The sequence below is a fragment of the Asterias amurensis genome, chromosome 9 (genome assembly GCF_032118995.1).
Source record: "Asterias amurensis chromosome 9, ASM3211899v1".
In the NCBI taxonomy this organism is placed as follows: Eukaryota; Metazoa; Echinodermata; class Asteroidea; order Forcipulatida; family Asteriidae; genus Asterias; species Asterias amurensis.
The window spans coordinates 3,388,502-3,415,505 of NC_092656.1; the positions used below are offsets into that span (position 1 = coordinate 3,388,502).

The 27,004-nt window shown below is 40.5% G+C and overlaps 1 protein-coding gene across 1 annotated transcript in view; it reads left to right on the top strand.

Annotated features, from left to right (window-relative positions):
* LOC139941488 (uncharacterized) overlaps positions 1–27,004 on the top strand; it is a 40,808-nt gene that overhangs the window by 3,805 nt on the left and 9,999 nt on the right. Inside the window, exons 2-19 of the mRNA XM_071938017.1 lie at positions 5,267–5,381; positions 6,027–6,146; positions 8,697–8,837; positions 10,880–10,990; positions 15,303–15,455; positions 16,136–16,240; positions 16,807–16,947; positions 17,439–17,555; positions 17,838–17,957; positions 18,169–18,294; positions 18,712–18,777; positions 19,211–19,984; positions 20,401–20,448; positions 20,924–20,962; positions 21,344–21,478; positions 22,597–22,719; positions 23,584–23,769; positions 24,094–26,796. Coding sequence (XP_071794118.1) covers positions 5,267–5,381; positions 6,027–6,146; positions 8,697–8,837; positions 10,880–10,990; positions 15,303–15,455; positions 16,136–16,240; positions 16,807–16,947; positions 17,439–17,555; positions 17,838–17,957; positions 18,169–18,294; positions 18,712–18,777; positions 19,211–19,984; positions 20,401–20,448; positions 20,924–20,962; positions 21,344–21,478; positions 22,597–22,719; positions 23,584–23,769; positions 24,094–26,796 — 5,323 coding nt within the window. The remainder of the gene's footprint in view (positions 1–5,266; positions 5,382–6,026; positions 6,147–8,696; positions 8,838–10,879; positions 10,991–15,302; positions 15,456–16,135; positions 16,241–16,806; positions 16,948–17,438; positions 17,556–17,837; positions 17,958–18,168; positions 18,295–18,711; positions 18,778–19,210; positions 19,985–20,400; positions 20,449–20,923; positions 20,963–21,343; positions 21,479–22,596; positions 22,720–23,583; positions 23,770–24,093; positions 26,797–27,004) is intronic.

Below are 27,004 nucleotides of genomic sequence, written 5' to 3' on the forward strand. Positions count from 1 at the left end.
TGGCGGCAAACAAAAATAATCTTGAAAGTGCCATCTTGATATCAGTTTCCGATCAGTTTCCACACTCCTTGATCAGGTACAAAGCTCTAGATGTAGAAATTTCTACAAAGCAGTTCTGCAATATATCGGTTTGGCACTGCAAACTGTAGGCCTAAATCAGTAAGTTATTTCGGTAACTAAAATTAAGAAATGTTAGCCCAAACCCCAACCAACAGATATCATTTCAAGCAACCAATGCTGCTGTCAATACCGATTTGACTCAAGCAAAAACAGAACTCTCCGCTCCTCGAAGATCATGAAATAAAATCCAATGTTTAGCCGTGGAGGTTTCCCTAATAAACTCCGACCTACCACTGCCTATGGGGCACCACACGAGGACACGACCTCGATCCCAGGTCACCATATGAACACCCCTTCCGTGCCTACGCTGGGGGCTATGGGATATCCGTCTATTACGCATTGTTAGTGATCTATCTACCAGACGTTGTAATTAAAGCATGGGAGTGCTGGTAGTAGATTTAAAGGCACTGGACACTATTGGTATATTACTTAAAATAATTGTTAGCATACAAACTTACTTAGTAACGAGCTACGGAGAGCTGTGGATGGTATCAAACATACCCCTCCCAGAAATCGCTCCCTCTGAAGTAACATAGTTTCAGAGAAAGCGGTAGGCCTAATTTCTCACTGTCAAATCAAAAATACTTCGGCTGAAGTCTTTTATTTATGCATCTGAAAGCACACAAATTTGTGCAACAAGAGTGCTTTTCTTTCAATATTTTCTTGCAACTTCGATGACTAATTGAGCCCAAATTTTCACGTTTGTTATTTTATGCACCAAATGGGATACACCAAGTGAGAACACTGGTATTTGACAATATTACCTAACGTGTCCAGTGCCTTTAAGGCTATACAACTCTTTAAAAAAAATGGTTCAACAGGACCTCGTGTATATTACTAGAGAGCGAGAGAATTGCATTGCTCTGGATCCGTGGTTGCATGGGGGATTGTGTGGTGCACCTTGCGCTTAAACAACTGTGTATGCTTCTACATTTTAATCTGTGCATCACTCAAAGCACATTATTTTGATATTTAAGTGTGTTTTACTCGATTTATTTTGACCTTGGATTCCTGCATTATGTTTTTAATATGCTCAATGACTTTTGGTGGCTGCCAATTTTTTACCAATCTGTCTACCACACAACAAGTCCTTTTCATATTGCATTTACAGAGCCGATTCCCAGAAATAAAATCCCAGACAAATTCTTTGGAAGTTAAACCCACTGCCAGCCCATGTTCAATTCAATGCAACTTTCCTGTGAAGAATGATGAACAGTATGCTAACCCTGTGTTAATCTTTTTATGCCCAATCTCAGTGGGGTAACTAAATCCCGGGAAATTGTTATTTCCCGGGAATTTGTCAGGGTCAGCAGTTCAAGTGTGAAGAGTTCAACCAAATTTACCATGGACTTTCCTGAGAAACTCCTCTCTTTCACACCGACGAAAATTGAACTGTTCTTTATCTATGAAATGTCATGTGCCAAAAAGCACCCTACTGGTAGGTAATGAATGTGTATTGAACCACGATCTATAGACCTACGGGAACAATATCTGTTGCTTCGCTCTAGGCCTGAATGTTGTTCTGGTTTTTTTTTGTGATTATTTATCCAACCTACGTGTATTTTAGTATTATTACTACTTTTCTGGATCACCTTAAAGGCACTGTACACGCTTGGTAATTGTCATCGACCAGTGTTCTCACTTGGTGTATCCCATCGTTAACATTAAATAACAAGCCTGTGAAAATAAAAGACTTCTAGCTAGAAGTCTTCTTCTCGCTAGAAGTCTTTTAATATTTTAGTGGGAATATTTGTTTTTAGTAATTACCAAACGTGTACCTTCCCTTGAATCGTATACTTGTAATCATGTACCTCAATTTTTACGTCTTACATATGTATTTAATCATGGCAACATTGAAATAAATATATTATCTATCAACACACCGTCGATTGCGTCACCACACAGAAGGTTCGTCGATTCTTCAAATGACATGAACCTATATATACATTAACTCAAGACATCGAAGTGACATATCTCAATTAATTGATTTCGCTTGACTGCTCAAGGTATAACCTTCCAATCAAAACGCCGCAACTAGACCATAGCAGAGCCATGCCTACCCGGGGAATGTGGGCGTTCGTTCAAGGCCAAGGACATGCAGCCAACGAGCTCTTTAAATGAACACGTTGCCTTGGATCGGTCGAGTTGGTCTTTGAAAAGCGTTTGTAACCGTTTTTTATAAAATACATATGGGTAGAAAGATGTTGTAAAAGTAGAATACAATGATCCACACAAACATGCCTCGAAATTGCGTGGTTTTCCTTTTACATCGTCGACTAACACGTCGGCCATTTATGGGGGTCAAAATTTTGACCCCCATAAATGGCCGACCATGTTAGTTCGCACAGTAGAAGGAAAACCACGCAATTTCGAGGCAAACTTGTGTGGATCATTGTATTATACTTTTAAAACATCTTTCCAACCATATGCATTTTATAAAAAACGGTTACAAACGCTTTTGTTTTGACCAACTCGTCCGATCCAAGGCAACGTGTTCCTTTAAGTCCCGACTGATATGTGGGTTGTTGGACACTCAAAGAGCACATCCCCACCACCCTCCCATAATGTAGCCATATTTATATGTCACGCTCTCAAGCATCTTTTTGTTACAACATCTTTATGGTAAACTTGTCTGAAATGCTACCCTTCTTCGCCATTTTCATCTTGGCGCGTCCATGTTGAGCATGTATCGCAAAGGTTAAAGCCAGTGGACACTATTGGTAATTGTCAAAGACTAGCCTTCACAAGTGGTGTATATCAACATATGCATAAAATAACAAACCTGTGAAAATTTGAGCTCAATCGGTCGTAGAAGTTGCGAGATAATAATGAAAGAAAAAACACCCTTGTCACACAAAGGTTGTGTGTGCCTATATGGTTGATTTCGAGACCTCAAGTTCTAAACCTGAGGTCTCGAAATCAAATTCGTGGAAAATTACTTCTTTCTCGAAAACTATGGCACTTCAGAGGGAGCCGTTTCTCACAATGTTTTATACCATCAACCTCTCCCCATTACTCGTCACCAAGTAAGGTTTTACGCTAATAATTATTTTGAGTAATTACCAATAGTGTCCACTGCCTTTAAAGTCCTGACTGATATGTGGGTTGTTGGACACTCAAAGAGCACATCCCCACCACCCTCCCATAATGTAGCCATATTTGTATGCCACGCTCTCAAGCATCTTTTTGTTACAACATCTTTATGGTAAACATATCTGAAATGCTACCCTTCTTCGCCATTTTCATTTTGACGCGTCCATGTTGAGCATGTATCGCAAAGGTTAAAGGAACACATTGCCTTGGATGATTTTAAATAGAATACAATGATCCACACAAATTTGCCTCGAGTAATTGTATATGTGGGTTGTTGGACACTCAAAGAGCACATCCCCACCACCCTCCCATAATGTAGCCATATTTGTATGTCACGCTCTCAAGCATCTTTTTGTTACAACATCTTTATGGTAAACTTGTCTGAAATGCTACCCTTCTTCGCCATTTTCATCTTGGCGCGTCCATGTTGAGCATGTATCGCAAAGGTTAAAGCCAGTGGACACTATTGGTAATTGTCAAAGACTAGCCTTCACAAGTGGTGTATATCAACATATGCATAAAATAACAAACCTGTGAAAATTTGAGCTCAATCGGTCGTAGAAGTTGCGAGATAATAATGAAAGAAAAAACACCCTTGTCACACAAAGGTTGTGTGTGCCTATATGGTTGATTTCGAGACCTCAAGTTCTAAACCTGAGGTCTCGAAATCAAATTCGTGGAAAATTACTTCTTTCTCGAAAACTATGGCACTTCAGAGGGAGCCGTTTCTCACAATGTTTTTATACCATCAACCTCTCCCCATTACTCGTCACCAAGTAAGGTTTTACGCTAATAATTATTTTGAGTAATTACCAATAGTGTCCACTGCCTTTAAAGTCCTGACTGATATGTGGGTTGTTGGACACTCAAAGAGCACATCCCCACCACCCTCCCATAATGTAGCCATATTTGTATGCCACGCTCTCAAGCATCTTTTTGTTACAACATCTTTATGGTAAACATATCTGAAATGCTACCCTTCTTCGCCATTTTCATTTTGACGCGTCCATGTTGAGCATGTATCGCAAAGGTTAAAGGAACACATTGCCTTGGATGATTTTAAATAGAATACAATGATCCACACAAATTTGCCTCGAAATTGCACGGTTTTCCTTTTACTTTGCGAACTAACACGGTCGGCCGTTTATGGGAGTCAAAATCGTGACACTTGTGTGGATCATTATATTCTACTTGTAAAATATCTTTCTAGCCATATGCATTTCATAACAAACGGTTACAAACGCTTTTCAAAGACCAACTCGTCCGATCCAAGGCAACGTGTTCCGTCAAGGTCTCGACATTACTCATTTATGTGCACTTTTTCCAGCCAACGGTTACGCATCTTAGATTTATTTGATTGTGGTTTGTAACTTTAACTAATTTTTACATTATGCTACTGGCTTGATATCAGATTTAAGCTCTTTGTAATTCTGTCTCAAATTAAGTGAACAGTCTGCCTTCGAACTGTGTATATAAACATAGGCTACCCCTTGTATATGACGTCACAGGGCCAACCTGCGCTATCAGTGGGGTCAATGAAGACCTATCATTAAACTGGTACCTTGTCTTTATCCGCTAAGATAAAGACAGGTACTTGCTTTTGAGAACCAGTGATTTCATTGGACACAATTCTTTTATTGGATAAACGTCCAGTGACGCAAGCTTTCTATATATCCGTGTTTTGATTGGTCCGAGGTGACGTTTGGCAGCTGCACTTTCGGCGGTCGTATGCATTATGAATGTAGGTGAAAGGTTATTATGGACAGGGATTGACCTAGGCTAGAGGCCACTCTGGCGTAATTCACGAGCTTCGAAGTGTGACGTCAGCTGTCAGTCGAATCCTATCATTGGCTAAGAGTTAGCGTTGCGCGTGCACATTTTCGTTATTTGACCACAGCGATGGCAGCCAATGGAAGTGGTTCATTAAGTTAATGTAATGTTGACAATTTTTATTTTACATACTTGACCCCTGCCATTAATAACAGTGTTACATTCTGTGACCGTTTCGTAGTCTCTATATCAACCGTTACAGCTCTTCCAATTTTCTCACCAGATCACAACAACAACCACGGCACAGACAACAACTCTATCATCCTCTGCAGAGCCAAAATCCACAATAACCACCAGACAGTCCAGTTTATTGGTAGACGTAACAAGACCGACTGCTGGTGAAAACAATTATTTCAAAGACTTCTTTCTCAATGTTTTATAATTATTTCTCTCCGAAGTCATCGTCAATAATAACTTTCATTACATGATAGGAAGGCAATCATTATATTCGTCAGTATCTAATTTGATAAAAGCTACCATTAAATGAGACCAGATTAACAATAGTGTATGGTATAAATGGGTGCATTTTGAATCTGCGTTCACTGCATGCATTTTACCATTTAAAAGAGCTTCACCCGCAAATGTATCACTATTATTGACAGCATTATTACTGGTTGTTCAACCACAGTATCCACATAGTGTATGAAATATTGGTGGTCCCGATGCCATTCTTTGTTCTTCTGTAGAATAGAATTGCTATCCCCCAACAATTTTTTGGTTTTTGTTTGTTTAACGATTCCCTATTTTGAATCGATTAATAGAACAAAACAAATCCCCGTTGAAAAGTACTACGACAGCGGCAATTTTGATGTACAGAAACCAAAATTGCGTCCCGGGTTTTAAATGTGCTGACCCAGAGTGGGACAACTTGGTTCATGCGTTTTCACAAAATTCCCTTTGAACAGCATATACTGAATTGTGGCAGCTAGTTAACTCGCTTTAATAAAACTTTTTTTTTTTTTTTTTTTCCTGTCGACTTTTAGCCGGAGCGTGGAGTTGTCGACTAGTTTGTGAAGGGTCTAATTCGTACTTGGACCAGGAGCTATGTGAGTGTGTTTGTGACCCGGGCTATGAGTACAGCTCCAGAACAAGGCGATGTGAAGGTAAGATTAACCACAGATAAAATAATATCCTGAGAGCAGGATATTATTAAGACCATTTCATCAAAGAAGTGGAGATGGGCAGGTCATTATACAAGGATGCATGACAACTGGTGGGCATGCAAAACAAGCAACTGGACTCCAAGAAACCGGACAAGAAAGGAGGGAGACAAAACAGAAGATAGAGAGATGAGCTAAGTATATAGGGGCATTGCTTTGCAATGGCGATTTGGTGAAGAGAGAGGCTTTCTTCCTGCAGTGGGGTGAAATAGGCTAGACAGATATACATAGACCTAAGGAGACTCTTAGTTGGGAAGCCATCTCCGGGACCTACCTCGGGAGGACGGCTATGATGATGATGATGATGATGATGATGATGATGATGATGAGTACAGATACAGAGATATCAATAAACACGCCCTTTTTAACAGGGCATTGAATTACTGGGTTGTCATGATTTTGTGATGACGCTTCACCGTGACCTTTTTCTTTTATTGCTTGTTTTGTTTTATGCTCAGCTAACCATGGTATCCGATCAATGTATGGAAGTAGAAAAGCTTCCTTGGTAATTGCGCAACTGTGGTAATCCTAATTTATAAGTAATGCACATGCACTGTCGAATTATGGTCTGCTGAGTCCAGGGTCCAATTTCATAGAGCTGCTAAGCACAATAATTGCCTAGCATGAAATGTTTGCCTTGATAAAAACATGATTTCCCAACCAAATTTCTACGTGATTTTCAAGATATGCATACAACAGCTGAATACCAGTAATAACTAGGAAATGCAACAACATGGAAATTCGGTTGGTAATCCTGTTTTAACAAAGGAAGAAATTTCATGCTTAGCAAATTTTCGTGCTAAGCAGCTCTACGAAATTGGGCCCAGTTCGCCACCGAGTCTTCCAGCACATAACTTTATTGGAAAATGTGTGTAACAAATTTGAAAAGTAAATCGGAAACGGCAACAAAGGGTAACCTTTTTGTGAAAAATATTTTTCACTGGGTAAACAGTTTTTGTGGATGCCTTTATGGATGACACTTTATCCAGTGTATATCACTGCTAGCAAAGCATAGACTGGCTGCGTGCAATACAAAATGTGAGCTGATAGGGGAACATGCTCTCTAAACGTAAAAGAGTGAAAACACCACTCTTTACATTTCGAGCTGTCCCTCACATGGCTCTTCAAAAAGAGTGGTGGTTATTTCACTCTTTTAGAGGGGTTTCACTCCAGGACAGAGTGAAAAATCACTCAAAAAGATGCAAACTTCAATCTAAAAGAGTGGAAGACCACTCGAAAAAGAGTTGTCCTTCATATGGCTCTTGAAAGAGTGCTTTTTCACTCTTTTACATTAAGAGAGTAGTATAACATGTTACTGCTTGTCTGGGTTCGCTTAAGAACACAAACAATGCAAAGCTCTGCATCTTGTCAACCGTCAAGGTCAAAGTTTCTATAACAAATCGGCCCGTATCGGTGAAGAAAATGGGTTATGTTAGTTTGAATAAAAAGTTAACAAAATATTCAAAAAGTGTGACCGTGTTGCATTGAAGAGTTTATAGGAAAATCAAAAGATACAACATGTTTAACTCACCACTTGTTTCGGCCTCGTTCTTCGGCTAAACTTTTCAAAAACTCGTGTGTGAGTTTGTTGCTCGTTGTACTTTTTACCTCAAATATCGTCTAGCGCAAACATAATCTGTAAATGAGGACGATTATTAAAATTATTTATTTGAACATCTTGTATATCATAAACATGATTCATTCAAACATTTTGCAGATTTTTCTGTATGTGTTTTTTTTTTCATCTATTGTAAAGCTGTTGTTTTGTTTGTTTGTAGGCTGTTTCTAGCAGGCTACGATTTTTGGAACGTGCCTCCACATTTTATATTTATTGACTGTACTTTTATTTTCTTCTTGATGATGATATTATGTTGTACTTTTTACATGCCATGCCCTCAGTCACCTTTTTAAAATTTGTATATTGTTGTACATTTTTATTTTTTGCTTCCTCGTGTCTATTGTTGTTTTGTCTTTATTTGTATGTTTTCTCCTTACACACATACGACAAATTTCATAATTTGTATAACGACAATAAAAAAAATTATGTTTTAATCTTTAAAGCAAGTGGACATTTTCAGAACAGAAAAAAAATTAAAAGTTCACAGATTTACAAATAACTTACAGGGTTTACAGAAGGTAATGGTGAATAACTTCTCTTGAAATATTATTCCATGAAATGCTCTACTTTTCGAAAAAACATTAAAACAATATCAATTCTCGATATCGAGATTTACGGATTTATTTTAAACACATGTCATGACACGGCGAAACGTGCGGAAACAAAGGTGGGTTTTCCCGTTTTCTCCCGAATCCGATGACTGATTGAGCCTAAATTTTCACAGGTTTGTTATTTTATATATAAGTTGTGGTACACGAAGTGTGGGCCTTGGACAACACTGTTTACCGAAAGTGTCCAATGGCTTTAATGTCGATATGGAAATAAACGTTATTTTGAATTGAATTAAATATTTGTTTTCGTTTCCTCCTGTTCAGATATCAATGAATGCGAAGACGAGTCAAACTGCGTGGGAGGGGCATGCACCAACAACAGGGGTTCTTATTACTGCATATGCCCGAGTGGTTTCAACCTACACGCCAATGGGAAACTCTGCCAACCGATACCCAAAGTATTACGTAGGTTTTACATCAATTTAATTACAGGTTTATACAGCAGCTACTAATTAAACATTCATTAGCAGAGGTCATTAACAGTTAAGGCTAGTTTTATCTCGAATAGTAAGATTTACTCGTCTAGTGTTAGGACTAGCCTTAAAGACAGTGGACACTATTGGAAATTGTCAAAGATTAGTCTTCACAGTTGGTGTATCTCAACATATGCATAAAATAACAAACCTGTGAAAATATGAGCTCAATCGGTCGTCGAAGTTGCGAGATAATAATGAAAGAAAAAACACCCTTGTCACACGAAGTTGTGTGCTTTCTGATGCTTGATTTCGAGACCTCAAATTCTAAACTTGAGGTCTCGAAATCAAATTCGTGGGAAAATTACTTCTTTCTCGAAAACTACGTCACTTCAGAGGGAGCTGTTTCTTACAATGTTTTATACTATCAACCTCTCCCCATTACTTGTAATCAAGAAAGGTTTTATGATGATAACTATTTTGAGAAGTTACCAATAGTGTCCACTGCCTTTAAGTTTCTAGCATCTCCTAGGACTGGTCCTAAGTTAGGACTAGTCCCAACTCTTTGTGAAACCGACCCCAGGACGGTTATTTTCAGAACTGAGAAGTCTCCCGAATTCTGAAAAATCATACAATGCTGCGAGGAATGCAGCACAATTCTGTCTCAACCTTCTCATGTTATGAGAGGGATACTAAAAGACCTTTATCACGGTGTGGCCATCTTGATTTTACTCCATTCCAACTCATTGTAACCAAACTGAGGCTGGACGAAATAATGATAGTCTGGTACCATGTTTGCGCAATGAATGTTATAATTCATTACTGTTGTGGAAACAGGGGACGTGACCAAGATGGTGACAGCATGATAAAGGTCTATGGTGAAGTGCCTCAATTGGTGCTCGACATTGGTCATTGTGGTACCAATGGCGGTAACCCCCCCCCCCCCCCCGCATTGATTATCCACTTGGTGTTTGGAATCTCATAAATTCCTTATAGAGGATTTGGGGTTACTTCCGTACAAACGGAGAATAGTGCTTTGAAGTGTGGGACATTCGGGGTACCATCTGGCCCCATACAGGTGTCATGACCGAAAATGTTACCACAGTTTTGTGGCCACAAACATTTACTGGCATGGGACCGCAGTCCAAACCCATAGTTCATTCACAGCCTCAACACAGGGCCGTTCCCAATTGGTTTAATTTGTTTATGAACTAACCACTGCACTACAATGTCGAAACCATTCCACCACTGCGACGTTCGTTTCATGTTGTGCACAAAGAACCAAAGCACACAGTAGAAACAATTACAACTACATACCATGATAAACTCTTGGAAAATAAAGCCTTATTTCTTACCAAGTTCCCAAGACAAGGGTCTGCAAGTACTTCATCCATTTTCCTGTCGGGAACACAGGTTTATATTCACACTAACAGTCTCGTCCGTTACTGCAAAACATTAGTTCATTACAACTGCTAACAAAACGACTGCCAAACGATGTTCTTGCAAAGAACAACACCACGTTCAAACTGTCATGGCGAGCAATTTATATTGTGTGCCTACACATTAACACCACTGCAACAGAGACATCGGACGACACACTCTTGAGGCAAAAACACCTGGCCAAGAGATTAACAGCTGCATTCAACTTTAGACCAATCAGTTTGCGTGTTCAACAACGCGCGCATTATCAAATTTGCATATGAATGGGGGCAGTCACGCACAGTGTGTGTGACTGGGCTGTATCCGTTTGTGCTACAAAGATAATGCCAAGAAGTTAATAATGCCAGATATGTGATGGCCTTTTTCAGTGTTCCCACACACTCAATTGAGCACTAAAGTAGCCCCCCCCCCCCCCCGAAAATCATCTATAAAGAATTCCCGAAATTCCCAGAACGCAATAGAAATACAAATGTGGGGGGGGGGGGGTACACATGTCACATTTAAAGCATCAGGGAAATTACCTAAATAAATACGGTTTAAAGTGAATTCATGTTGTATGTTTACGTTGGTTTTGTTTGATTCTTTGCACCGTAGCTTGCCGTGGTCTGGTTTGTTTTGGTGGAGCTGTTCTTGATGAAATGAGGTGTAATTGTTGGTGCAGTAACTCTGGATTAAAATACGATTACTTTAAAGAAAAATGTGTAGGTAAGTTGAAAGAAACACTTAATTTAACTAAATATTTATTGAAACAATCACCCAAAAAGAAAGGATAAGTCCGAATTAAAATCAATTAATTACGTCTTACAACAATGTACCGGTGTGATGTGAGATTCTGCCTGTTCGAAATAATCGAATCGCTGTGTTCGGAAAATCCAAATGAGTGGAACACACCCCTCGAATTATTATTTCGATAAATGTGGTTACTTCAATTAGGCCTACTGGAAATTATTAAAAAAATAACTGACGACTTTGAGCAGTTTCACCATATAAATTTGCCAGACAGATACTCCACCTGGCTGAGGACCTAGCTATAAACTGGCTTACGGACTTAAGAACGAGATCAGCATGCATACGAAATCATCACCATATATGAGATAATTTCTGGGTATTAAATTCAGGGAACTTTTCCCACTCCAAAGTTTCAAAGTCATACTACAAAGGCCTAACAGTTATTGTCAACGACTGCGTAGTTTAATGTAGGCCTCTTTTTCCAGATTCGAAAATGTATTATGTAGTGCACTATAGTGGGTTGACTTGACATGTTTATCATAAATTGGCTGAATAAACCATACCACTCTAACTACAACGCAAGACATTTCACTTTATAACCCCATCACACCGAACTCGTCCTCAAGTTCCGAAACTGTAGTCTTGCTGCAAGACGATAGTAATGTGCACGGCAAGAAGGGAGTGAGCGGGGGATCGCGATAGTTGAGTGTAAGAGTGAATAACAGCGTCTTGCACCAAGACTATATTTTTCGGAACGTAGTGAGAACGAGTTCGATGTGATGGGCATAACATGAACAAAACATCACCAGCAGATGGTATCAACATATTTACATGTTTTCCGCCGGAACGAAAGTAAGAATTGTTATGGCGCAAAGAACTAGGTCACTTCCACGGAACCTAGTCTCTTATCAACTCTGACTTCTCAAAACAAAGTCTGGACTAGGCAGACATGAAGCAACAAATCTGCAAAAACATTCAGATAATATAAAGGTGTTTGAAGTAGGTAGACCCAACCAGTAACATGGCGATACTTTATTGCAGTCAAGTCTCGTTATAACCAGAACCGCTAGGACTGGCCAAACTACCTCTTTGCAACAGGAACGTTGCTATAAGAGAACAGCAAAATATAAAGAAACACAGCCATTTCGAGGTATGGTGGATAATATACACTAGCGGGATGCCGCGCTACCCCGCTAGGATATAAAAATCCTTTACACAAATATTTTGAAATGTGGGTGAGAGTGTTATACGCCTCTCTCAATATTTATGCATGGCGTCATAATGCTAACCCAAAATGAAGCTATTTCGCACGTCCACCACTACTTGCAGTGGCTGTACCCACCTCGTTTTGGGTTAGACGACGTACCTTATGCATCTAGAAACTATAAGGCTCCCCCGTGATCCTTATAGGGGTCTAATATGTTGGGCCTCCCTAACGTTACACGTTTTTCAAATCAGCGTTGATAGGTGAAACTGACCGTTAGCCAGCAATAACTAAAGTTTCTTTTGTACTACACTACCAAAACTTTCTCCACACACTCAATATACATTCATAATGCTTGCATTTCCTTTTTAAAAAACATCGTCAAAAATGACATTTTTACGTCCCACGATACATAGCGTCGCTACAGCACTATAAGTAAAGCGAGTTTTTGTAACATGCTGTGTGCCACAAATCTAATTTATCTTCCGGTTTTTTTTTTCGGGGGGGGGGGGGCGGGGGCGGTAAGAGCGTAGGCCTCTTTTTAGTTTATTCTCATCTGAATTGGTCTTGTAAACTTTCTGGTCAATAGGCTGCATGTATAATGGGAGCACTTAACGTGAACGTCAAAAAAGTGTTTTGCAGGCAGAGATGCCAAGTCCAGAGGCTAGCTATGTGTGAGATTTTTCAAAGCTCAACCCCCATCCCCCCGGAAAAAATTGCCAGTTTAAGAAGGCCGTTTTAAATCACCGCCCAACCTTTTTTTTATTTTATTTTTTTATAAATAAACAAAACAATGTGAAATGTAATTGTGGACAAAAAATGTTTCAAAATGCATCAAAAACCTCCTCAGAATAATTAAAACTCACTTGAGGTACACAGGAGATGTTGATGGTTAATGTGGAGGTTCGATTGTGTCAGATTATATCCTTCCAAACTTGAAAATAATAGACTAAAAATGATGTCCAAAATCAATCGCTCACTTCTTCTGCCTGTTGTGTCTTCACTAGTGGAGCGCATTTCAACGAATTTGCTAAAAGAATCGGAACAAACTTGTGCGCAATAAGCGTTTTGCGCTCTGCCGAATTTGAGCTTAACCTACTGGATGAGCAAAAGCGTGCGCAATCTGCAAATTTGCGCTCTGTTTGTACAAATTTTGTACAAAAAATGTCGTTAATTTTTTTTCCCGATCTCGCCCCAATAATGGTTGATGTGCGGGTGAGCGTGAGACAGCCCAAATGTGTGAGTCTCACGCCTAATGCGTCTGGTTTTGTTTTATTGTCACTTTGGGCTTATTGCATCTCGCGAAATTTGAACGACAAACGACACAATTTCTGACCGCGTTCATGTTCACGCTGCTCTAGGAACAAACCTCCATACATCCCATATCTCTGGAACCCTATATCGTACAAACTAAATAAAAACGATAAACTCGTCCCCACTCCTTAATTTTCTCTAACTTATTTCACTCTCAGAAAGCATGACAAGTCATGTTTAGGGTTGGTTACGTCCAGTTTGGGTCAATAGACAAACTCCTAAAAATGTACCCCATTCAGCCGCACGAGGTCTCTTTTGTTAATATTATCTCCATCAGTAACCAACCCGACGGGCCGATGGCTAAATTAGGCTTCAAAATGGATTTGACAAAATGTACATTCTGAGACCTGACCGACACACTGCTCTAACCAATTTTGTGAATGGACTTATTCAAAAGGAAACTTAATGTCGTTTTGCTTAACAACTTTGACCAAATGCAAAGCAAAGTTCTTTTTTTACAGCTTCAAAACAGCCTTTGACGTACGTGTATAAGTTTCACCATAGAGTAAGGAATGGTTTCACAATTCTACCTCCATGGTTAAACTCTGAAACTGCAACATTATACCTCCATGAACAGACCGTATTCTAAAACGGTATTCATGTAACCATTTGAGTTTACTGGCAAAAGGTCCAAGGTCGCCACCCACTGTCAACCTAAAGTGGTCCCACGGCGACCTTCTTCACCAAGCAACAGGTGGCCTGTCTCAAACCAGACAACACACCACTCACAATACACTGACCAGAATGGCTCTTTGTGTAAGGCCCCCCCCCCACCCGCAAAATGTTATTAATTGCAAAATGTTATTAATTGTAAAGTTCCCTTAGACACTTTCCAACCTATAGCCGGCCCTACCCAATGTTTCCAAATTATTAAGCTTACGTTTGATCCCATCCTTGTTCATCATGATAATTCTCATGCCGTTTGAAAGTGAATGCTTTTTTATAAATATTCTCCATTTAATCTTTTCAACAATTGAGTCACCCGCAAAAGGATTTCTAGGAAGTCTGATAACAACGTCGACCAGTGGTTGACACATGGTCGCCTGCGAAACATCAATCTACGGTACTTGATCCATTCAATGCAAATTCGGTCAAATTCGTGAGATTGGTTTCGGTTTTGTCCTGGCACCCAGCCTCTTCGACCCTTTCGACCCTGCGCGGCAATGAATGAACCAATCCGGAGAACCATGCTTAGTACAACACGAAAGTAACCTGACCAAAAAGGGCGGATCGAATGGTGGGTGGGCGGGCAAGGGGCAATGAATGAACCAATCCGGAGCACCATCTGCGAAACACTGTCCAATGAGTCGCCTGTCAGAAAGATTTCTAGGAAGTCTGGTAACAACATCGACCAGTGGTTGACGCACGGTCGCCGCCCAAACTTCCTCCAATCACATGAATTGTAAGTGCGAGTTTGGATCCGGGTTTTGCAGACTTGCAACCCGACGTCTGAAACCACACAAACGTATTGAATTCCACACAAACAACCGTGTTGGATTCCACAAGGATGCCATACCACTGGACCTTCTAATTTTCAATCCAAGATGGCGCAGGTTACGCTTTTAATAGTATAGATAACATTGTTAGGTTTGGTAAGTCTGTATACTATACAACCAAACCAAACAGTACACTAACATACATCAAAGAGGCTAATGTTACTCGGGACATCAGAATGTACTCTTTATAGGCTGTACTTCTTTATAACATGCTCTTCGTATTAACGAGGGTTTAATGTATTTCAAATTTCGTTTTGACATTGCTTGCATTTAGATCTGAATGAATGTTTAGATGGTACAGCAACCTGCGAGCATGGATGCATCAACACCATCGGGGAATACATGTGCTATTGTTTCCCTGGCTACAGCTTAAGAAGGGACGGCTCAACATGCCAAGAGGACGCACAACCCGATCCAAGCACTACGGGTAAATATCAAACGAAGGTTTCCAAATCAGTTAGGCTACTGATGCAGGACGGGATCGAGTTTCATAAAGCACGTAAAGCACAATTACTTGCTAAGCACAGACAAGTATTGCTTAACAGACTTGCTTAACTGCTTAAAGGCACTGGACTCTATTGGTAATTACTAAAAATAATCGTTAGCATAAAACCTACTTAATAACGATCAATGGAGAGCTGTTGATAAAGAGTTTAAAACATTGTGAGAAACGTAGTGTTCGAAAGGAAGTAATTTTCCACTAAAATATTTTTTTTAAATCGAGACCTCACAATTAGATTTTGAGGTCTCAAAATCAAGCATCTGAAAGCACACAACTTCGTTAGACAAGGGTGTTTTTTTTCCTGTTATCGCGCAACTTCGACGACCACTTGTGTTGAGATACACCAAGTGGGAAGACTGGTCTTTGACACTACCAAAAGTGTCCAGTGTCGTTATTTTCAAAAATTACATTGAGTTTACATTTCGTTCAGCGCGGCGAATACGTAAGGTGCTTTGTATTATTATACTTCAAGTTATAGGGTTAGATAGCTCAGTTGGTACGTTAATTCGGAGGTCGTTGGTTCAAGTCCCGCTCCAGTCAATTTTTCTTTCTTCATACCCAAGTTACTAATTTGTCTTCTGTATGATTCTTTGATTGATTTCCAGCTTGCTACGGGAAGTGTCACGGCGCTACGTCATTGAACATGCTGGACTGTGGGTGCAAGTGTGGGGAGGGATACTACTACAGTGATGAAGGCCAAGGATGCTTCGGTAAATATTTTGCCACAGACAACACGCGGTCGGGTTGGCGTAATGGTGTATTTCCTCGCCTTCCACCTCGTGGGTTTTCCCACGAATAATATCTGGCGTCTTTCTTCCTCATCTAAAACTGAAACTTCGTTCATTGTTTTCTCTCCATTTTTTTTTTTTTTTTTTTATAGTGTGATTTAGTTTTAAAGCAGTGTCATTAAGTTTTAAATGAAACGATAAGCAATTGTAAAAACTAGCTTTTTTAAGGAAACGGGCCGTCTAAAATTGAACGCTTTTTGAAACACCACTATCCAACAAAATTAGAGTGTTTTAAGCTGATTTCTTATGAAGTAGGCATGATGTCTTCAGCTTTATATGATACAAATACTGCTTGTTTTGGGTCTAAATTTAAGAAAGGCTATGGTCAGTTCGTGAAGTCCTCCGAAAACATACAGTACGTATGCTTCACTTTTGTGAAAAGGGAGGTCGGCGCGCCTTCGTGTCAGTTCGTGAAAACGTTTTTTTGCTGTTCATATTTTGAGCTGATAACATTTGAAGTACTATATTTCTTATTTATCTAATTGCAGATCGTGATGAATGTGACGAGTATCTTGGATGGTGCCAGGGCACCTGTACGAACAATATCGGCTCGTACACCTGTACCTGCCCGAAGGGAACACAGTTAGATGTAGATGGATGGCAATGCAACGAGGCCGCTGCTACAACTGGTGAGAACTGAAAATCAAATAATAGTAAACCTTTATTGTAAAGAACACTGTTATAAAAAGGTTCTTCTAAATATAAAGAGAACATTCTGAAGTCCCAAATCTCATTTCTGCGTTGTGTTACCTTTGTTTTGCTGTCCTCTTATAACAACATTATTGCTAAACAAAGAGGTAATTTGGCCAGTATCTTGTTCACGAGAGTCGACTGTGTTCATCACAACTAATTTGTTTAGTTTTTCTCCACGAAAACCCTGACACTACTGTTTATGGAGTGCCCCCCCCCCATTTCCTTTTTTAAAAATGGTGCACCTCTATGTGTCCGAAAACAATTTTACCCGTGTTTCTTAAGACAAGAAACGTTGACCTTAGTGTCTGCGTTGATTTTGTTATTGCGGAAAAATGTTGTCTTTGCTAATTTATTGACACTGATGTGTGCACAATGAGGGCGTCATGTGAACTCAACTGTACGTTTTATATTCTGTTACACCCAGTAGATGAGCTACAATGTCTAGATTATGAGGTTTTATGTGACCATGGTAACCAGTGTGTTCAGGAGGTTGTTATATGCGACGGGTACAATGACTGCGGTGACGGTTCCGATGAAAGCCAGTGTGAGTAACATTTAATCCAACAAACACCGGGTTTAGACAAAGATTTTCGGAGATTATTATTTTTTTGCGAATGCTGCGACCAGAGGAGAAATTTAGTTCATTGCAGATGTCACCACGCTAAATTAATGTGGTACGTATTGAAAATACGGTTCTTTGTGTTGTTTTCACAACAATGATACACTGTATCCAAATATAAATTTCAAATTACTTTTATTGCATATTTATTGACAAAAATATGTACAAAAAAAATTAAATTATTCCACGATTTTTCCATATCTCAAGGCAAACCGGTATGTCGCCCGCATCAGTTTTCCTGCGCCAATGGAAGATTGTGTCTCGAAGCTTCCAAGAGGTGTGACGGAGAGAATGACTGCTTGGATTTCTCTGATGAACTCGACTGCCGTAAGCAAATAAAAATATTACTTACTTTTGGTAATAAGTACATGTGTACTTGGTAAAGAGTAACATAAGAAAGCACAACATTCTGCAGCAAGTGTGTTTTTTCTTTTCATTTTCAAGAAAAAAAAATAAATAAATACAGGCTTCATTTTTAGAGAATGGAAATACAGATTTGAAGAATAGATAAAATAATTGTTACTTTTTGTCATCGCAGCATGCAAAGATGGAAAAGATGAATGCCACACGTGGTACAACCGAGGAGAGTGTGAGAGTAACCCAGGATGGATGCATTGGCACTGTAGAGAAAGCTGTAAAACATGCCTGCCAGAAGACGGCACAGGTAAAGATACAGGGTTTGTTTGTCAGTCTTAAAGCCATGGACACTATTGGTAGTTACTCAAAATAATTCAGGGCTGAGAGACATTACTAACGAAAAAGTCTGAAGCTTGGACACAACTTCAAATGTATGTTGAAACGATGTCGTTTCTACCGTTTGGTAACCCGTGGGGTTATAGACCATGTGAACTTTGTTTACAAAAGTGTGACCTTGTACATTCTTTCAGTGTTCAGGCAGGCACAATACTACACAATACTTAACTTGGTAACGAGTAATGGAGAGATGTGTATAGTATAAAACATCGTGAGAAACGGATCTGTAAAGTAACGTTACATTTATGAACTCCCTTGACTTTTATACCGGTAACTGTTTGTGTTAATTCTTTTTTCCATACTTCATTCTTTCTTCCTTTCCTATTAGCAAATGGTCTACTGGAAGAGTCTGTACATCCTGCATTGTATTTCCTTCGCAATTCTGAAGACTTTGGTAAATATTTTTTTTTTTAATAAAATGCAAAAATTGACCCACCCCACCCAAATTACAACAAGTACTTCTTGCATGGAAACTACCATGGCTGCAGCAGCATTTACATAAATGTCATATAATGGTGATTTTCAGGCACGAATTGGGAATCCGTAAATGGGCATCGTGAAATAGTCATGGGCCATATCCGAATTGGCGTCTACAGCTACGTCTACGGCTACGTCCACAGCTGCTGCTAAGGGTGTTGATACGTCATATAGCCTATACCTCAACGCTAGCTGTAGCCCTAGCTGTAGCCGCTAACGCAGACTAGACAACCTTGGTCATGCAATGAGTGTTCTGCTTAAAACCTCTCCCGTACATGCTGCAGCCAGCTCCATAATCAAGGCAATTGTATTCTTATCTAATACAATCCTTATTGGCTTCTCACCTTCAGCAACCAGCCTACAGTACACCCTACGTACCACCGGCAGTCGCCAAGGTGCATCGGGCAGTGAGTGGCGATGTGAGCGAGTGACCGAGGTCCCCAAGAACGTCAGAGACGAATTCCGGCTCAGTTACAGCTACCAGAAGTACGCACACGCCTACAACATCCCAATCCTCGGCACGGAGAATGCCGACGACGAAGCCATTCAACGGGCGTGCTACGTGACCAGATTCCTCTTCGCTGACCGCAGGGACCTCCGGGAGGCTTTCTTCCGGGCCTGGGGAAGAGTAGCCGTCATGGACAACAACGAAGTCACCCTAAGGATCCCTGAGCATTCACACCTCAACGAATCGTATAACTCGGCCCGGGGGCTTGGGGGAACCCTTCACATCCCCGTGGCGACCGGGGCCACCGAGAACCTCCTCTGCCAACCAGACGATCCCAACAAATTGGAGGACACCTTCGCGCACGTTTTAGCGCATACAATCAGGAGAGTCTCTATTACGATGATCATTTCGTCGTACAAGTCGCGCCTCATGGGCGCTTACATGAACTCTAGACTCAATGGTCTATGGCCAGGCACCAGAGCCATGTATACGGTGGATGAATATTTTGCTCAGGGCGCCCTCAGTTTTTTTAACGTGAGCGCGCCTTATACTGAGCAGACAAAGAATGATATCAACACGAGGGAGAAATTGGAGAGATACGACCCGGGTTTGTACAGCTTGATCAAGGAGATCTTCCCGTGCATGAATACCATTGTGGATCGATGTGACGATCAGAGTAAGTATTCAATAATGTATCAGTGAACATGTACGTCCATCTTACACAATATGGATGTTTCGAACGGATACGGTTAGTGCGACGGATACGTCATCATTATGACGTCATACGCTACTCACTTTCTGCTATACGTGCAGACGACACTGCTATCCTGCTTGTTGCTACACGTATGTAGGCTACGGATATCTGAACATATGCGTATCCGTTTGCGTGCGAAACCTCCCTAATTTGTACCAAAAAGGGTGGTATTTGCTCGGCAAACACAAGAGTGCATTACAGAAGCAACTGCAAGTATCATTTTGATTTCGTATAAACATTTGATCTCCTTTTTCCTTTTAAAAATGAAGGGTGACATTTATTATTTAACTCCAAAGCTCATTTTGTCATTTGTTCTTTTTCCATAAATGTCTTAATAGCGAAGCGAAAGACACATCAAATAAAAATAAACTGCAATGAAGGACCACGTGAGTATGTCTGTAATGTTAAATAAATTGATATTGATGATTTTAAAGGTTACATTCACAAACTTTTTGTGAAAAAGCATTGAAGAAATTCAGTTTTAGACGTGGGAGGAAAACCCTTATAGGAAAACCAACTCAGTCAGAGGGACTGAACAACCAAATTCACATGCAGGACTTCGATCCGGGAATCGAACCGAGGTCCATATAGGTGAAAGGTGGGGACAGCAACCAGTGAGCCAACCCGACTGCCCAAAGAGCTAAACAGATTTCTGTCAGCAAACAAATTACATTTACTGAAAACAGAAGAAAGAGTAGAGACACAGAAAGGAACAGCAACCACAAAAGTGTTATTTTTAAATGTATCATACTGGAAAGTGCATTATAACATTAACATATCACTCTCAAAGATCATAAAAACAACAATTGTGTATATACCCATAAAAAACAGCAACCTCTCTGCTCTTTCTATTTTTCAAAGCCAAAGTGACAGAGCCTGATATGGAAGAGGATTCAAATGGTAAGTTGACCAGTGACCAAACTCACATGGTGACATCTTGGATTCGCCATTGTGGACGTCAGGGTCCTCGACAGTGCAATGCAACGTGTTTCTCAAACAATGGCCCTTTTCGAAAGCACGGCTTCGACTTCGGCTTCAGGCTCCGTCCTCTCGTCTGAAGCGCCGAGCGCGTACGCAAAGCACGCGCATAATATTGTCAAAACAACTGCAGGGCTAAGCTAGTACCCTGAGCCGAATCTGAAGCCGCAGCCGTGGACTCTTAAAGGGCCTCGGTTTAGCCACAAAAACTTCCCCAATGCACGGACAGCATGTTTTCGTTCTTTTTGTTTTCTTTTTGTTCTGCTGTCCGTACTCTCATTTGCATACCCCCATTTCTTTTAGGTTGTAGAAATTTCCACAATGAATGTTCTCAGTGGAAATCCGAGGGCGGTTGTCAAAGCAATGCCAATTGGATGAACAGCAACTGCCCGAAGGCTTGCGGCACCTGCCCCGAGCCCCCACCCGAGCCAGTTGACGGTTTGTATTAAATATATCCAAATAATGTGAATTGTGTTAGTTTACAGGACACAGAAAGGAGACTAAATGTACATGTGAAGTTGAAGAGAGAGAGAATTGTAAAACATTGAGAGAGGTCAGGAGTAGACAGTGATAATTCAGTGATCTAGTTTATGGTGAGAGAATGTGTGCAAGCGATGACGAGTTAAAACAAACACTTCTCGTCGAGTGTGTAAACCCAAAAGTGAGAAAGGGGATGGGAAATGGTTGCGTTTGCAGTGACGTGTGTGCTTAAAACTTGTGACTTCTGCATCAAGTGCCGCTGTGACAGGAGATTTTTTCCCCAATACGGCGAACTGAATACACATTTCACTTATGCTGATAGCGCCCTCTATTGAATCTTCCTCCCAGCCCATGTTAATATTCCATAATATCGGTTACAGATTTCCCTGGGATACCGCACTAACTTTTTGCTTATAAAATAAATTGCTATGCAGCATTTTCTGATAAACAGCTTCATGAAATCTGCCTAGATAGAAAAGTAATCCCGCACAAACTGGAGATAATACACAAGGACGCATACTTCGAATAAGTTTAATGGGAGATAACTATTGCTTTCAATATTATATGGATCTATTTCTGCATGCCCATTTTAACTATCTGATTGTCTTCTAACATAATGCATGTATCATCACATCACATCAAACTTTGGAACGAAACAACACATACCAATTAACATAGGCAGCTGAGAGTCAACAAAGACAGAAAAAGTCTAAAACTGGATCCAGATCTGAGGAGGTATAATGACATTTTGGCATGTCCGTCTTTTAGTAACCCCTAAAGTTTTAGATTTCAAAGAGCGTATATGGGGTAGCATCATTAATGCGAGAGAATAGATCAAAGAGCATGACTAATTAAAAACTAATACAGCATTTTTTAATTACCAGGCAGACATTAAAAAGTCTGTATTCAAATAAAAGCATGGTATTTCTCATGCCTGCACATCTACAATTACTGTATTCCCTTCCACAACTTATTGCCTTATGTTGCCCGAACTACAAACTAACAACTAACATTGATGGCAAGCCTCACTGAGCAGAGTGAGACTTGATAAATACCACATTCAAAATGTGCAGAAGAGCTTCCAGAAGAGTGCTTGGACACAGATGGACATTGCAAAGCATGGAAGAAACAAGGGAGATGTGAAAATGATGAGGACTGGATGATGCTATTCTGCAAGAAGAGTTGCAATTGGTGTGTTGGTAAGTTCTTCTTATGTGGCTTTAGCATCATTTCATTTATTGATTCTGGTTGTAAAGCCGATGGTTCACAGCAAAGTGAACTTAATCAGTGAATGGAATTACTCAAAATATATATAGGTTTTCTCGGTTAAATTCGACAAATTCATTTGCATGCATGCGAATTAAAGCTGTTGAGCCTCTCCAGTTGTTACTGCGTTTCAAAATCAGAATTCGGCCATTCAATTTCGTTTTGAGTCGAGTCAAATTCCTTTAGCACTATGTTCAATTTAGCGTATCGTCATTCTTTTTCGAGACACACACGCCCCTAGAAGCTACTGCGAACTTGAATGCTGCTTTGATGAATTGTTAAATTGAATGATTATTTTGTTAAATCGAATAACGCAACATTACATTTGACTAATCTTAAAACGAAATTGAATGACCCTTTTCAGTAGCATTCGATTTCGCGCGAAATAGAATAGCTTGATGGTTAATATTGGCTGTTTATTTTCCGAAATTGGCCGAGAAAACCTTTATTAGAGTAAAACAATTGTATTAGAGCATTAAAACTAACTTGGTAACGAGCAAGAGAAAGTTTTCGAGAAAGAGGTAATATCACTAAAATATTTCAATCTGAGAAAATCTTCAGGCATGAAGTCTCTCAGGCATCCAAAAGCACACAAACTTGTGCAACAAGGGTGTTTTTTTCTTTCATTATTTTCTTGCAACTTCGATAACCAATTGAGCCGAAATTTTCACAGTTTTGTTGTTGTATGCGTATGTTGGGATACACCAAGTGAGAATACTGGTATTTGCCAACTACAAATTGCCTTCAAAAATAGAAGATGAGCAAATCACTGACAGAACATGGTTACTTTTATTCAGACCAAGAAGACGTGGAGCCTACTGATGAGTATGATCAAGAAGATGCAGTCGCATCTTCCTCCTCTGTGGTCGAGGAGTGCGTAGACAGCCATTTCCTATGTCAGGATAATGCTGCAGCAGGAGAATGTGTCACGAACAAGGACTGGATGCAAGAAAACTGCCCTCTCACATGCAATCTCTGCCCTGGTAAATCATGACAGTTTAGATATGAAAAAGAATATACTTTGTTTACCTTCTAGCACCCAATAATTGTGTTTTCATCAGTAATTGTTTTGACCACATCTAATTTTAATCTTACGTTCATGATTCCTTGTGACTTAAATCCAAGTGAACTTTTTTACTTAAAATCGATTGTCAAGTTCATCACGAGCATGATCCGACAAGAAAACACCTTCATGAAAAATTAAGCCTATAAGCTATCGTCGTTTGCAAACACGACAGCAATTTGTTTTGAGTTATATTTCCATATATATTAATCATATTTCAACGCATTGTATAATTGTTTCACAGGTTCAGAAACCAACACTACAGAAGTCATAGATTTAGGAACCACCACCACTGAAGTCATTGATTCAGAAACTACCACCACAATGGATGTAACAGAACGGCCACAAGAGAACAACAACACTGCAGGCTGTCTGGACACTTATACTTTCTGTCCCGAACTTGCTGGTGAAGGTGACTGCGAGGCCCGATCAGACTGGATGGCAGTCTACTGTCCTGTCAGTTGTGGCTTCTGCAATGGAACTGCTGGTGTAACTGCAACGACACCCTTCTATGATCCTCTATGCGTGGACAGTAACGTCTACTGCATGGACTGGGCTGATGTGGGAGAATGTGAAACAGATTATGAATGGATGGGTCTCAACTGTCCAGTAAGCTGTGGGTGGTGTGACACTTCTCTTAGCACTCATTTACCGCCTACACACGACCCGAACTGTATGGACACAGATACGTTCTGCATTGAATGGGCTGAAGCTGGTGATTGCGATACCGACCCTGACTGGATGCATCCCAACTGCATGAAAAGCTGCGGTCTCTGTAACAGCACCTACCCAGTGAGACCCACCCCAACATCTGAGTATGTCTATGAACCGAACTGTGAGGACACAGACCCCTTGTGTCCAAGCTGGGCATTACAGGGAGCATGTTACTTTAATCCAGCGTGGATGCTCCCCAACTGCGGCTACAGCTGTAACTCATGTGACTACGTTGACAGCAATGACACCCAGCTTGATCCTGGTCCAGGTATAGCAGATGGAGAGTGTAAAGACACACATGAGCTATGTCAAGAGTGGGCTGGTATAGGTGGATGCTACTCGTACCCACAGTGGATGCTTGAAAATTGTAGAGTGAGCTGCAATTTGTGCGAGCCTGAGAATGAGAACACCACTGACTCAGAGATTTCAACGACCAACACCACTGAGATGACTGAAACCACCGAGTCACCAGACAGCGACTATGCAGACTCTATTAATGAAGTCATAGATTCCAGTGACTCATGGGCAGAAAGTCAACTTGGGAACCCATCGGAGGACGGTCCCTCTGAGAATGAGTTTAGCGAGTCAGTTTCAAGCGACCTATTCGCCGAGGAAGGTTCGACAGAAGCCATTGACGAGGCTGCATCTCAAATTGAGTTTGACTATGCGAAATCTTCCGAAGCGGAAATGACTGCGCCACACAACAGTTATAACTCAAACGAAATTCAAGAATCTGCTATCTCAGAAACGCAAAGTGAAATTTTTGAGGATTCACATGGTGCGATTACCAATACGCTTCTCGATGAGGCAAATGATCGACATTCTTCTGAAGGCGAATCATACACAAACACAAATAGTGAAACCAATGAGCTTGGATCTTCAATCCTCATCACCCAGAACCAACATGGAGCAAATGAGGTGCCATCCACAGAGACCAACCTAGGGGAGAACACAAAGCCAACTGAAGTAATACAACATGGGTCCTCTTCTAAAACCACTGAACCCACCTCAGATCCAGAGCATCAAACGACCACATCTCCTACAACCCGGTCATCCTCTCTGACTACAATAGCTGATCAACCAACAGGTGCAAGTGGGACACCACTCAGCTCAAGCATGATAAGTTATACATCATCAGAAACCAGCAGCTTACCTTTAACAAGTACATCACCCTCATATGTATGGACTCAATCAGTAGATACAAGTACAAAGAATGAGGTTACTGATGAGTTACCAAATTTGTCAACTACAGCTTCCTCAATAATGACGGACTCATTTCAGACTGAGAACCAGACTCGAAGGGAAAGCATCAGTTCATCCACACAAACCACTGTGAACTCAACAAGTGAACCTATATCAGTTTCCACAAATGAAACTACATCAGTTTCCACAACCGAACCTACGTCAGTTTCCACACTTGAACTCAAATCAGTTTCCACAATACAACCTACTTCAGTTTCCAAAGGTGAACCTACATTAGTTTCCACAAACGAGCCTACCTCAATCTCCACATTCCAACCTACATCAATCTCCACAGACAAACCTACATCACTTTCAACAACCCAACCTACAAGTGAACCAACATCAATTTCGCCAAGCACTCGAATCAGTACAGTCCAACCTGAAGTGGTAAGCACTGAGCAATCAACCACAAACCCTCCTAAGGTCTGTGCTGACAAAAATAAACGCTGTCGTAAATGGGCATCCAAGGGAGCATGTACCAAAAAACCAATATTTATGTTGAAGAACTGCAAGGTTAGCTGTGATGCCTGTGATAGCGGGAACACTGCCACGACGGTTCAAGAGCCAGACCAAGATATCATTACAACCACCTTAACCTACACAACAGTCGCTCACACTACCGCTTCCTCTTTCCTAGAAACAACACCACCTACTTTTGTCGATGTGACACACTCGCTGAATGAGGTTCTGCCCATTGATTGTGCGGATAACAGTACTTTATGTCCGTTGTGGGCATCTTATGGTGGTTGCGAAACAAATCCTCTCTACATGCTCCCCAACTGCAGAGTGAGTTGCAACTCATGTGACTATGTCTCTGTCGAAGATGAAGGGTCAGGCTTGGAGAGTAATACCTCTGTTACCAGCGAAGATAAGTGTGAAGACGCTGTAAAGTATTGTACGATATGGGCGGGAGAAGGAGGATGTAAAACCAATCCTAGCTGGATGTTGCCAAATTGTCCGAGGAGCTGCAAGCTGTGTCACGATGGAAAAGGTAATGGGTTATTTTAAATAATTTAATCTCTGAATAATCCTTGATAAACACTTTAGATAAATGCAAACATAATAGCTCCTTTGAAACATATTTGTTAAAAGAACTTTTGGGTGTTTAGATTTTAATCACAATTTGCAAACCTAATACAACTGAAACTGGCATACTCTGTGTGTTTCTCAAACAATGGCATTTTGATCAGATTGTTACC